The sequence below is a fragment of the Mustelus asterias genome, chromosome 8 (genome assembly GCF_964213995.1).
Source record: "Mustelus asterias chromosome 8, sMusAst1.hap1.1, whole genome shotgun sequence".
Taxonomy (NCBI): Eukaryota; Metazoa; Chordata; class Chondrichthyes; order Carcharhiniformes; family Triakidae; genus Mustelus; species Mustelus asterias.
This window is the reverse complement of record NC_135808.1, coordinates 32,336,156-32,350,683: the sequence shown is the minus strand read 5'-3', so window position 1 is coordinate 32,350,683 and position 14,528 is coordinate 32,336,156. Positions and strand designations below refer to the sequence as shown.

The following is a 14,528-nucleotide window of genomic DNA, read 5'->3' as shown; positions in this document are numbered from 1 at the left end:
CGGGTTCTTTTCGTACTATGCACAGTGGGTCCCCAATTACGCGGACAAAGCTCGTCCGCTCATCAAGTCCACGACCTTCCCACTTACGCCGGAGGCCCAATTGGCTTTCAAGGCTTTGAAAAGCGACATTTCGAAAGCCACGATGCACGCGGTGGATGAATCCATCCCTTTCCAGGTGGAGAGTGATGCATCTGATTTCGCCCTAGCCGCCACACTAAACCAGGCAGGCAGGCCCGTCGCGTTCTTTTCCCGCACCTTTCAAGGCCCCGAAATTCGGCACTCAGCGGTGGAGAAGGAGGCTCAGGCCATTGTGGAGGCAGTCAGACACTGGCGCCATTACCTGGCGGGGAAGCGGTTCACTCTGATCACGGATCAACGATCCGTGGCGTTTATGTTCAGCAACACGCAGAGGGGCAAGATCAAGAACGATAAGATCTTGCGGTGGAGAATTGAGCTCTCCACCTATAATTACGATATTATGTATCGTCCAGGGAAGCTCAATGAGCCCTCGGATGCCCTCTCGCGCGGAACATGCGCCATCATGCAGGAGGACCGCTTGAAGGCCCTCCACAATGACTTGTGTCATCCTGGAGTCACCCGACTCTACCATTTCGTCAAAGCCCGCAACCTGCCCTACTCGGTGGAGGATGTCAGGTCAGTGACGAGAAGCTGTCGGATTTGCGCAGAATGCAAACCACACTTTTATCGACCAGACCGGGCACAATTGGTCAAGGCCACTCGCCCTTTTGAGAGGCTGAGTGTGGATTTTAAGGGCCCCCTTCCCTCAACGGACCGGAACGTCTATTTCCTCAACATAATAGACGAGTACTCCCGGTTCCCGTTTGTTGTCCCCTGTGCGGACACGTCGACTGCCACCGTCATCAAGGCTTTCAGTGAGCTTTTTACCCTGTTCGGGTACCCCTGCTACATTCATAGCGACAGGGGCTCGTTGTTCATGAGCAACGACTTGAGGCAATTCCTGCTCTCATTCGGGATTGCCTCTAGTAGAACCACGAGCTACAACCCTAGGGGTAACGGACAGGTGGAAAGGGAGAATGCTACAGTCTGGAAGGCTGTCCTACTGGCACTGAAATCCAGGGGCCTTCCAGTCTCCCGTTGGCAGGAGGTCCTTCCAAATGCGCTCCATTCTATCCGCTCCCTCCTGTGTACGGCAACCAATGCTACTCCCCACGAGAGGATGTTCTCATTCCCTCGGAAGTCGTCCTCGGGGATCTCATTACCAGCCTGGTTGACGTACCCAGGACCCGTCCTTCTGCGGCGACATGTGAGGGCTCGCAGGTCCGACCCCTTGGTCGAACCGGTCCAACTCCTCCACGCCAACCCTCAGTATGCCTATGTGGCATATCCTGACTGGCGAGAGGACACTGTCTCCATTAGAGACCTGGCGCCCGCAGGGGACGTAGCAACTCCTGTCGCTCCCATACCCCCTGTCACGAATCCCCTACTACTCATTTCTTCCCCAGACGTGACGCGGTCAGCACCGGGACCAGTGCATAACAGTTATACTCCCATGTACAGCTTGCCTGAGACTCGGAGATCGGCGCCACCACCGAAGGTTCCAGGATCCCCTGCACCACCGCCTCACCAGGGCCAACCGGCTCGGGAGTCCTTGAGGGGACAGCCGGACGTTGTTTTGGAGAGAACGCCACCGCAAGCACCTGCTCCGGTTTCGCAACCGGTGTTGAGGAGATCACAGCGACGGTGCGGTCCTCCAGACCGTCTGGACTTGTGAATTTTGTACATATGTGACCTGTTTTCGCACCCCGCCGGCCTTTGTTTTTAAAGGAGGGGTGAATGTGGTGAACCATCGTTGGTTACCACTGGGGGTTGTTATTATGTTACTGTTGGGCTAGGGTGTTGTCACTGTGGGGGTTGTACAATGTTGTTGGGTTAGGGTGTTTACCTGTTATAAGTGTTATTATGGCACATCCCGGTGGGGCCCCGCCTCCGGAGGAGAGGTATAAGACCCTCTGCTCCGGCAGGACCCCTTCAGTCTGAACTGGTGTATTCGTGTTAGTAGTTCCATTGTTAGACAATAAAAGCCTTCAATACTGAAGCCTTGTTCCACGTGCTTGATTGTCACGCATCAGTGTGTGTGTGTCTGTGTGTGTGTGTGTGAGAGAGAGAGACTGTGTGTGTGTGTGTGTGTGTGTGTGTGTGAGAGAGAGAGAGAGTGTGTGTGAGAGAGTGCGTGTGTGTGCCCTGAGTGCGTGTGTGGGAGAGAGTGCGTGTGTGTGCCCTGTGTGTGTGTGTGCGCGTGAGAGTGCGTGTGTGCCCTGTGTGTGTGTGTGTGTGTGAGAGAGTGCGTGTGTGTGCACTGTGTGTGTGTGTGTGAGAGAGTGCGTGTGTGTGCCCTGAGTGCGTGTGTGTGAGAGAGAGAGAGAGTGCGTGTGTGTGCCCTGAGTGCGTGTGTGTGAGAGAGAGAGAGAGAGAGTGCGTGTGTGTGCCCTGTGTGTGTGTGTGAGAGAGAGAGAGAGTGCGTGTGTGTGCCCTGAGTGCGTGTGTGTGAGAGAGAGAGAGAGTGCGTGTGTGTGCCCTGAGTGCGTGTGTGTGAGAGAGAGAGAGAGTGCGTGTGTGTGCCCTGAGTGCGTGTGTGTGAGAGAGAGAGAGAGTGCGTGTGTGTGCCCTGTGTGTGTGTGTGAGAGAGAGAGTGGGTGTGTGTGTGTGAGAGAGTGCGTGTGTGTGCCCTGTGTGTGTGTGAGAGAGTGCGTGTGTGTGCCCTGTGTGTGTGTGCGTGAGAGTGGTGTGTGCCCTGTGTGTGTGTGTGTGTGTGTGTGAGAGAGTGCGTGTGTGTGCCCTGTGTGTGTGTGCGTGAGAGTGCGTGTGTGCCCTGTGTGTGTGTGTGTGTGTGTGTGAGAGAGAGTGCGTGTGTGTGCCCTGAGTGCGTGTGTGTGCGTGTGAGAGAGAGAGTGCGTGTGTGTGCCCTGTGTGTGTGTGTGAGAGAGGGAGAGAGAGTGCGTGTGTGTGCCCTGTGTGTGTTGAGAGAGAGAGAGTGCGAGAGAGACAGTAAGAGAGAGAGAGAGAGACAGGAAGAATGCACCCCAGTGATCCACTCAGTGCTCTGTGTGACACACTGCCCTCCTCCTGACACCCTCCAGGATGATCACCTCCCTCCTCTCCCCCAGCCTCCAGTGTTACAACCAGATTGGTATTGATGGAGTGAGGGGCAGCACTGACCCAGGTGTCAGGTCTCCATCTCTCCTGCGCTAAATGACTGCCCTCTGGGAGCTTTGGGCCAATCAGCAGATTCTCTCTGAGGACAGGCAGCAGAATCAGTGATGGCTGCCATGGGGGAGGGGAAAGTAAATCAGTCCCACACTTCATCAGAGCCACCTCCATCCCCACCCCCACTGGCTGTAGGTGAACAGGTAACCCGGCTCCATATCAATACAGAGACAACACTGAAAATCTGAACTTTAATCATTTCCCTACTGGGGGCAAGAAGGTGAAAACAGTTCAGACCCGTCTCCTTATTTCTGTTTTACTGTTTTATCCTGTTTGAGAAATAGACCCAGATCCTGTTCCTGTCTCCAGGGGGAAAGCTCTTAGTTTCTGTTTCACAGCCTGAATAACAACCTGTCTGAGTATCAGCTTCCTGGTAACTGCTGACAGGGACTTTATCCTTTAATTGGGGAATTTTCTGAGACTAACCAATCATTCACATTCTGGTTCTGCAGTTTGAGTTCAGGAGAGGTTCAAATTTCACACAACATTAAAATGGAGTTTCAGTGAGTTTCTTTTTTGTATTTTCTCCCAGTCTATAAGCAATATTAGTGTCCTCCTTAGAGTGTTTAATTCGCAGTCACTGATTGGAATTGGGACAGTGGATTCCCAGAATGTTGCTGATCCTTTTCTCCATCTCCCTGTGTTTTTCCTGGGTCTCTCCCGGTAAGTACAGAATTCACTCTTCCATTCTCACTCTCTCTCTCTGGGGTGAATTTGAATCTTTTGGTGAGAGTTTGAAATGGGTGATGTTTGCTCAGACGCTGTTATACAGCCAGCCTGATATTTGACACCATTGAAGTCAGCACAGTGTGGAAGACTCTGATGGGATTGGTGTTCAGCTCTCCTGACAGCAGGATGTACAAACACCCAGAGCAGAGAAGCTTGGAGCAAATGGAAAATGCTTCAAATGGACAATTTTAATTTTCACATCGATTGGGAGAAGCAAAAAAGCTTCATCACTCCTGGTCTAAAATATTCGAAACACTACGGAGAGGAGAAGGATAATCCGTGTTTCACCCACCCCAGGATCAGCTGTGATGCCCTCATGGTTGAATAGAGCAAGTTATTTCAGACCACCAACAACCTAGTGAGCATGTGGGGCGGCACAGTGTTAGCACTGCTGCCTCACAGCACCAGGGACCAAGGTTCGATTCCCGACTTGGGTCACTGCCTTTGCGGAGTCTGCATGTTCTCCCTGTGTCTGCGTGGATTTCCATCGGATGCTCCGGTTTTCTCCCACAATCTGAAAGACGTGCTGGTTAGGTTCGGTGAAATTCCCCTCTGTATCCGAGCAGGTGCCAGCGTGTGGTGACTGGAGGATTTTCACAGTAACTTAACTGCAATGTTATAGAATCATAGAGGTTTACAACTTCAGCCCAACTTGTCCATGCCGCCCTTATTTTTTTTAAGAAAACCCCTAAACTAATCCCAATTGCCCGCATTTGGCCCATATCCCTCTATACCCATCGTACCCATGTAACTATCTAAATGCTTTTTAAAAGATAAAATTGTACCCGCCTCTACTACTACCTCTGGCAGCTTGTTCCAGACACTCACCACCCTCTGTGTGAAAACATTGCCCCTCTGGACACTTTTGTATCTCTCCCCTCTCACCTTAAACCTCTGCCCTCTAGTTTTAGACTCCCCTACCTTTGGGAAAAGATATTTACAATCTACCTTGTCTATGCCCCTCATTATTTTATAGACCTCTATAAGATCACCCCTCAGCCTCCTACGCTCCAGAGAAAAAGGTCCCAGTCTATTCAGCCTCTCCTTATAACTCAATCTATCAAGTGTTAAAGTAAGCCTACTTGTGACTAATAAGGAAACTTTACTGTCGCAAGGACAATATGTGGAGATGCCAGCGTTGGACTGGGGTAAACACAGTAAGATGTCTCACAACACCAGGTTAAAGTCCAACAGGTTTATTTGGTAGCACAAGCCACTAGCTTTCGGAGTCTCAAGTTCCTTACTGTGCAAAGACAATAGACAGTAAGATTTGCCTTCAATTCAGGAACCACATTTTAACGCATGAATTGAAAACCCAGACTGTGGTGTTAATGTAAACCGACTTGTGGCACCAATAAATAAACTTAAACTTAAATGTATAAAAGGGTGATTAAAAAGCTCAGTGAAGGACAGTGGAGATCCTGCTCTGGATTGTCCATCCCCCTGTTTGACAGTGAGACGGTTCATACAGTGACTGTCCCCTCCATGGTCTCACACTTCATCCTCCCAAATATTACTGTTTCTCTTCATTTCAATCCACAATTCACTCACATCATGTTTCCTGGTTATGATAAACAACAGACTGGCGCTCGGATTGTCCTGAATTTCTCACTCCAGATGTTCGCTGGTCAGGAGGTTCTGCTCAGTATCTCTCTCCAGATGTTCCCCTGTCAGGAGGGTCTCCCTAATATCTCTCTCTGATCGTCAATGTTTATTAACTTATCTCTTTAATTTTTTTTCACAGAGACGAGCTCACTGACTGTGATTATCACAGCACTGTCTGGGATGACAGATTTTCCTGAGGTTACTAAAGTTGCGATGGTCAATGGTGTTCAGGTTAATTATCACGACAGTAATATTCAAAGGAGCATTCCCAGGCTGCAGTTCATGGCTGATTCTTTCCGCGTGGAATTCTGGGAATATCTCACAGATCTCGTGAACTCATGTTCCGACAAAGCAATGGAGAATCTGAATACGATCCTGAAGAACACAAACCAGACATCCGGTAAGATCACTGATGTCCAATCTCCCACTGACTGTCCTGTTTAATGTGTGTCAGACAAGTACCCAGCCACAGTTATACTGCAGACTATGTCCCTGGGGTGTACAGTGTGTGGGACCATGAATCAGGGAAACACGGATTCTGTTCCTTCTCCCTATTCTGATTGAGATCTGTACAAAGTTGTGTTGACATTGATGAAGGTGGGGAGATGGGTTTGTGAATGAAGAAGTTGAGAATATGGTGAGAGGGTTGAGATGATCCAGGAAAGGGCAGCTTGTTGGCTCATTGCTGTTTTCTTGCTGTGTCTCAATGTATGTTGATATATATGGGGCTGAGATTGGCCTTCTCCACTATTACACAATAGACAATGTGAATCCAGGACTCAGTGTGAAAGGACAATGTCAGAAACCTCTCCCTGAGATAAAGGAGTGGAGATTATCAAGGATGGAGAATGTGTGGAGAATAATCCACAGATATTAACACTACTGAGTGTGTGTGAGTGTGTGTGTGTGTGTGGGGAGGAGGGTTCCATGTTCCTGCTCACACAATGAATGATTAACCAGTTGCACTGACACACTAACTCAGAGTCGAAATGTGATTATGTTGTCACAGACAAGAGGGGGTCAGTTTACGCTGCCCTGATTTCCCCAATCTCGACCTGTCCAGAAACACAAAGGTGTTTTTTATATTCTGATTTCCCCCTTTATAAATGGTGGTACATTTCCCCCAACCCTTTAATTGGGAAACATTCCTATCCCCTATTAATGAATTGATGAAAAGATGAAAATAAAAGGTTTGGTTTATTTTTACACACATGGGTCCGGGTTTTACATGGGAACAGAGTCCAGAATCAGTAGAAAACTGGATTGTTCCTTTCGAGGAGAGGCTGCCTGAGTGTTGAATGCTTTGTCTTTTTGGGGTGAGACTTCCACAAGGAGAGAAGACACCTAGACTGAGTTAGTTTGGAGGCACGAGTTCTGAGGTTCCAGCGGGTTTGCTGAGGGTCTGAGGGCTCTCTGCTGCCACCAGCCTGAGGGTAAACAGCACAGGCTGTTGTCTGGAGTTGTGTTCACATTGGAATTCAAACAGGAACTTTCCAGAGAGCTGTTCCAACACACATCAGAGTGCAGGGGTCATGTGACATAACTCCTTGATATTAGACACGGGCAGCGGATTCCCAAAGCTGGAATCTCGGGGTCTAATTGGAGTTGGGAATCCTTTTTGTTTTTGGAGATGCTGGTGTTAGTTTAACTTAACTGACACTCTCTTTGTCAGAACTGTGGTGTTAGAACAGTTATGCTTTGTCCATTAGCATATTGGGTGATCAGGGTGAAGAGACTTACTACAGCTTTTATACATATATAAAGAGCAAGAGGGTAGCCAGGGAGACGATTGGCCCACACAAGGACAAGGGAGGGAATCTATGTGTGGAGCCAGAGGAATGGGCGAGGTATTAAATGAGTACCTTGCGTCAGTATTCACCAAAGAGAAGGACTTGGTGGATGATGAGTCTGGGAAAGGATGTGCAGATAGTTTGAATCATGTTGAGATCAAAAAGGAGGAGGTATTGGGGTTCTTGAGAAACATTAAGGTAGACAAGTCCCCAGGACCTGATGGGATATACCCCAGAATACTGAGAGAGGTAAGGGAGGAAATTGCTGGGGCCTTGAGAGAAATCTTCGTATTCTCACTGGCTTCAGGGGAGGTCCCAGAGAATTGGAGAATAGCCAATGTTGTTCCTTTGTTTAAGAAGGGTAGCAAGAATAATCCAGTTAAATACAGGCCGGTGAGCCTTACATCAGTGGTAGGGAAATTATTGGAGAGGATTCTTCGAAACAGGATTTATTCCCACTTGGAAATAACTGGACGTATTAGTGAGAGGCAACATGGTTTTGTGAAGGGGAGGTCGTGTCTCACGAACTTGATCGAGTTTTTCGAGGAAGTGACGAAGATGATTGATGAGGGTAGGGCAATGGATGTTGTCTACATGGATTTCAGTAAGGCCTTTGACAAGGTCCCTCATGGCAGACTGGTGCAGAAGGTGAAGTCGCATGGGATCAGAGGTGAGCTGGCAAGTTGGATACAAAACTGGCTCGGTCAAAGAAGACAGAGGGTAGCAGTGGAAGGGTGCGTTTCTGAATGGAGGAACGTGACAAGTGGTGTTCCTCAGGGATCAGTGCTGGGACCTTTGCTGTTTGTAATGTATATAAATGATTTGGAGGAAAATGTAACTGGTTTAATTAGTAAGTTTGCGAACGACACAAAGGTTGGTGGTTTTGCGGATAGCGATGAGGACCATCAGAGCGTACAACAGGATATAGATCGGTTGGAGACTTGGGCGGAGAGATGGCAGATGGAGTTTAATCCGGAAAATGTGAGGTGATGCATTTTGGAAGGCCTAATACAGATAGGAAATATACACTAAGTGGCAGAACCCTTAAGAGTATTGATAGGCAAAGGGATCTGGGTGTACAGGTACACAGGTCACTGAAAGTGGCAATGCAGGTGGAGAAGGTAGTCAAGAAGGCATATGGCATGCTTGCCTTCATCGGCCGGGGCACTGAGTTTAAAAATTGGCAAGTCATGTTGCAGCTTTATAGAACCTTAGTTAGGCCGCACTTGGAATATAGTGTTCAATTCTGGTTGCCACACTACCAGAAGGATGTGAAGACTTTGGAGAGGGTACAGAAAAGATTTACCAGGATGTTGCCTGGTATGGAAGGCATTAGCTATGAGGAGAGGTGGGAGAAAGTTGGTTCGTTCTCACTGGAGCGATGGAGGTTGAGGGGAGACCTGATAGAAGTCTACAAGATTATGAGAGGCATGGACAGAGTGGATAGTCAGAAGCTTTTTCCCAGGTTGGAAGAGTCAATTACTCGGGGGCACAGCTTTAAGGTGCGAGGGGCAAGGTTTAAAGGAGATGTACAAGGCAGATTTTTTACACAGAGAATGGTGGGTGCCCAGACTCGTTGCCAGGGGAGGTAGTGGAAGCGGATACGGTCGTGACTTTTAAGGTGCGTCTTGACAAATACATGAATAGGAATAGAGGGTTATGGTCCCTGGAAGGGTAAGGGGTTTTAGTTCAGTCGAGCAGCATGGTCGGTGCAGGCTTGGAGGGCCGAAGGGCCTGTTCCTGTGCTGTAATTTTCTTTGTTCTTTGTACAGCGGGTATGTGTGAGAGTGAGTGAGAAAGAGTGTGAAAGAGAGAGAACAAGAGAGAGAGTGAAATTGTGTGAGAAAGGGACAGAGTAAGAGTGTGTGCGTAGGAGAGGAAGAATGTGTGTTTGTGTGAGGGAGAGGGACAGAGTGAGTGAGTTTGTGTGTGTGTGTGTGAGAGAGAGAGAGTATGTGTGTGTGTGTGAGAGAGAGAGAGAGAGTATGTGTGTGTGTGTGTGTGTGAGAGAGAGTATGTGTGTGCGTGTGTGTGTGTGTGAGAGAGAGAGTATGTGTGTGTGTGTGTGTGTGAGAGAGAGAGAGAGAGAGAGAGAGTATGTGTGTGTGTGCATTGTGTTTGTTTGTTTCACTCCCAGTCTCAGGATTCGCAGTCACACTGATCCCAACACATCAACACCTACTCTCAATTACTGCCACAAAGAAGACAGAAATCAGAAATAATAATAAAAGCAGAGAAAATGCTGGAAACACCAGCCGATCAGGAGCATCAGTGCAGAGAAGAAACAGAGTTCATTTTGGAACTGATGGACCTGAATCTAAACTGTGTTTCTCTCTCTCCACAGATGCTGCCTGACCTGCTGAGTATCTCTGGCATTTCCTATTTTTATTTCAGATTCCCAACAGCAGCAGGATTTTAATTTTGTGTCACAGAAAGTTAGCTTGCAGATGCAGCAGACTATTGGGGTGGCAAATATCACTCTGGACTTCATTGCAAAGGGATTACAAGAAGATGTTAAACTTTTACAGGGATTTGGGAAGACCACACCTGGAGTACTGTGTAAGGTTTTGGTCTCTGTATCTCAGAAAAGATTAACTTCAATTGGAGGCGGTAAAGATTGGTTCCGGGGTTAAAAAGGTTGTCCGGCAGTGAGATGCTGAGTAAACTGGGTTTGTACAGATGCTGTCAGACCTGCTGAGATACTCCAGAATTTTCTGTTTTGGGTCTGTACTTTCCGGAGTGTGGAAGAATGAGAGATTGAAACATTTTGGAGGAACAGGGTAAACACTGAGATGCTCTTTACACTGTCTGGACACGGAGACACAGAGTGAAAGAATCGAGAACAAGAGGGCACAGATTCAAAATTATTTGCAAAAGAAGCAACTGTGGTATGAGAAAAATCTTTTTCACAGAGTGAGTGGTTGGGGTCTGGAATACACTGCCTGGAAGCGTGGTGGAGGCAGGTCCAATCGAGGCATTCAGGAGGGCATTCAGAAACAATGTGCTGGGATACGGGGAAAAGGCAGGGGAATGGCACTGTCATGGTGCTCGTTTGGAGAGCCAATGAGGCACAATGGGCCAAATGGCCTCCTTCTGCACTGTAACAATTAGAGTCATCGAGTCATAGAGGTTTACAGCATGGAAATAGGCCCTTCGGCCCAACTTGTCCATGCCGCCCCTTTTTGTTGAAACCCCTAAGCTAATCCCAATTGCCCGCATTTGGCCCATATCCCTCTATACCCATCGTACCCATGTAACTATCTAAATGCTTTTTAAAGGATAAAATTGTACCCTCCTCTACTACTACCTCTGGCAGCTTGTTCCAGACACTCACCACCCTCTGTGTGAAAAAATTGCCCCTCTGGGCACTTTTGTATCTCTCCCCTCTCACCTTAAACCTATGCCCTCTAGTTTTAGACTCCCCTACCTTTGGGAAAAGATCTTGACTATCTACTTTGTCTATGCCCCTCATTATTTTATAGACCTCTATAAGATCACCCCTCAGCCTCCTACACTCCAGAGAAAAAAGTCCCAGTCTATTCAGCCTCTCCTTATAACTCAATCCATCAAGTCCCGGTAGCATCCTAGTGAATCTTTTCTGCACTCTTTTTGGTTTAATAATATCCTTTCTATAATAGGGTGACCAGAATTGCATACAGTATTCCAAGTGTGGCCTTACCAATGTCTTGTACAACTTTAACAAGACGTTCCAACTCCTGTATTCAATGTTCTGACTGATGAAACCAAGCATGCCGAATGCCTTCTTCACCACTCTGTCCACCTGTGACTCCACTTTCAAGGAGCTATGAACATGTACCCCTAGATCTCTTTGTTCTGTAACTCTCCCCAACGCCCTATCATTAACTAAGTAAGTCCTGCCCTGGTTCAATCTACCAAAATTCATCACCTCGCATTTGTCTAAATTAAACTCCATCTGCCATTCGTCGGCCCACTGGCCCAATTCATCAAGATCCCGATGCAATTGGAGATAACCTTCTTCACTGTTCACTATGCCACTAGTCGGGATCATGGGGGAGGGAGGGAGGCCAACGATCAGGGCTGGCCATCGGGGTGGGTGTGGGGTCAGCCTGCTGGGGGAGGGGGGTGGTGGGGCTGCCTTAAATGGGGGGGGCATTGGCACTGCGGGGTGGGGGGGTGGTTGGCACTGTGGGTAGGGGTAATTGTCAAGGGGGTGTGGGATCGGGGGGGGTACTGGACATCAGGGTGGGCTGGAAGGGGGGGTGGGTGGGGTCGGGGATGGCGTGCGAATGTTCAGGGGACCAGCGATCGGGCCGTGGGGAAGTGGAAGGCCGGCGTTGCTGGGATTGCAGACCTGGCCAGCGATCGATCTGGCCAGCAATTGGGAGGCCGGCAGACAGGGGCGACAGAGCATGCACCAATCTGACTGATTGGCGCATGTGCAGTGGCCCGCTCAGTGCGATGCTGCCAGCCTCTCCAGTGGGAATAGGCCCCACCCACAGCTTTTCAGTGTGAACCATGCTAGTGCTTTCTGCAATGCACAGAGTGTGGGAGATTCATTTTAAAACTCCCGCTATAAAAACAAGCGTGAATTACTCCAGGTTTCAAGCAAATTCGACGGTTGAATTGTTTTGGGAGAATCCTGGACATTCTGTTTCCTATCCATTCGGCAAGTTTGTTTACATTCTGATGCTGCTTATTTTATTCCAGCGATTTCAGTGTTGCTGACAATTCTATCACAAGATCATTTCTCCACTTTATTGATTCACGAAGCAATATTTCCGATCCTCCAGTTCACTGAATATTGACCATTATTTGCTCTCTGACAGGAATCCATATTTTCCAATGGATAACGTTTGTCGAGGCCTCTGAAGACGGCTCCATTAAGAGACGGATGCGGTTTGGATTTGATGGAAAGGACTATATTAGTTTAGAGCCAGACAGAATGAGATGGGTCGCATCCAATCACATGGCAGTGAAGACTAAAGAGAAATGGGATTCTGATCAATCCTGGAACAAGTTTTGGAAATGGAGTTTGGAAGTAGAATGGGCCCAGAATTTAAAAAGATATTACCAGGCTGGAATGGAATATCTCAAAAGGAAAGGTGTTGAATTCACTTTTGAGCCCATGTTCTGATCTAACTTCACTGATCTATCAAACCATTCTCCCATTCCATTCAGTGTGGGTTTATTGTTTGTGTTTTCACCCTTTCCCATTACAGTTCAGCCTGAAGTCTTCATCTCCAGAAGTGAACCCAATAGTCAGTACAAGTCGCTCACTCTCTCCTGCCTGGTTACTGGCTTTTATCCTGCAGACATCGAGGTGAACTGGCTAAGGAATGGAGAGGTAATGTCTGAGACACTATCCTCGGGGGTGCGACCGAACCACAATGGGACCCATCAGATCCAGAAAGAGATTGAAATAAATGCTGGGGATGAGGATCAATACTCCTGTCGAATTGAACACAGCAGCCTGGCAGAGCCCAAGCTCCATCAGTCGGGTAAGGAACTGTACTGGATATGTGCGTGCGTTTGCATGCACATACGGGAGCACATTCCCATCCTCCCCATTCCCTGTCTCCCCCCTGAGAATCAATTTTCACCCCATGGCAAAGATTCCCTTCAATTCCAAACACTCTGATTATTGTCAAGAATCTCTTGTGTGGAACGTGATCAGTGACCTTCTGGAAGTCCATCTGGAGCAGGTCCATCGACACTCCCTTATCCACCATGGGGCCAGTGTCAAAGCAAAGCTTCAACCAATCCCATTTGGACTGGGGCGGCTTCAGTTCACATTGTCCCCAATGAACACAGAACCGGGAATGGATCCGGGAACAGAGAGAATCCTCATATTATTCAAATGTGTTTCAGAAATCCCGGGAAACAGTGGGGGACGCTCCCATCTTGGAATTATAATCGGATCAGTGATCCCAGCACTGGCTGTTATATTCGGAATAATCATCTGGAAAAGACACCGGAGAGGTAAGAATCAGAGAGAGGAGAATGTGGAACTGAAGGGACAGAGTGAGTGTGGGGAATCTCCAGTACTGGGAGTACAGGACACTGTGTTGAATGAACTGATTTAATTCCCACACACAGATACACACGTATAAACACATCTTGTTGCCTGTCTGATCTTCCTTTGTGTGATCAGCCCAGACCAGGTGTAATATTGATCATTAAAGCCACCGCACACACTCACATCCTCACCTACTGAATATGGACAGAATGGAAGAGATCTACAGGATCTCCATAAAGTGTAAGGATGGAGGGGAGTGTGAGAATGAGTATTTCTCACACAATCTCCATTCCCTCACACTTGTTGTTTTCTCACTCTCTGAGAATGGATTATTCCCCATTCTGACATTTATTTTACTTCTGCAGATTCGCCAAGTGGGACGTACACAACAGCTCCCAGTCAGTGACTGAGGGACAGATTGTTGGGAATGAAATACATTCACATTCGATGGACATTCAGCACTTTCTGAAAGATTTTCAATCTAACTTTTTATATCTTCAATGTGTCTGACGTTTGTCAAGTTCTCTAGTTTGATTTAAAAGATTCTAACATCTTGATCTGATTTTAAAAATCATTAAAAGTGTATCACAGAAGAAACGAAACACTTTAACACGTCGAGTACTGAAGAGGACAATCAGGTTGTTGAACTCCTGTTCCCAGTGTCTGCACAGGTCAGGGGTCACTTACCCAGACTCTCCTGTCACAGTGTCGGGGATTGTGGGGTTTGGTTACACATTGCACAACTTTCCCCACAGGAAGCTCTGACCCTTCACCCCACACAGCAGATTGTTCTGGAAATGGATGAAATGGAGGATCCCAACATCGATGTCCCTGGAGCCAGGCCTCAGGGAGAAGCTGAGGAAAGGCCGACTGCCGTTGTCAGGGAGGCTGGAGAGCAGCTGGGGGGGCTGATAGATTTGGATATTGAGAGGGAGAAAAATCCCTCTCCCTCCCCCAGGAAATGCCAGAAAAGAACAGTGTGGATGGAGAGAGAAACAAGGGAGATTTTATTACAGCAGCAAGTAGACATTGCACAACTTTATGAGAGTTATTACTGAACAATGTCAACCTCAGCAAATTGGTCTAAAACATTTCATCACATTTGTGGTAATGCGCTATTTTTCTACTTTGTAAACTGTCGTCATCTTAAAATGGTTCCG

The 14,528-nt window shown here is 47.9% G+C and overlaps 2 protein-coding genes across 2 annotated transcripts in view; one reads left to right on the top strand and one right to left on the bottom strand.

Annotated features, from left to right (window-relative positions):
• The window catches only part of LOC144496991 (class I histocompatibility antigen, F10 alpha chain-like), a 201,056-nt gene that overhangs the window by 146,604 nt on the left and 39,924 nt on the right, over nt 1-14,528 (bottom strand). The window lies entirely within an intron of this gene.
• LOC144496995 (class I histocompatibility antigen, F10 alpha chain-like) lies at nt 3,704-13,848 on the top strand. The gene is made up of 6 exons (XM_078217669.1): nt 3,704-3,909; nt 5,720-5,980; nt 12,179-12,454; nt 12,572-12,850; nt 13,221-13,331; nt 13,734-13,848. Exons 1-6 carry the CDS (start codon nt 3,858-3,860, stop codon nt 13,772-13,774), a joined length of 1,020 nt encoding a protein of 339 aa, XP_078073795.1. The 5' UTR covers nt 3,704-3,857; the 3' UTR covers nt 13,775-13,848.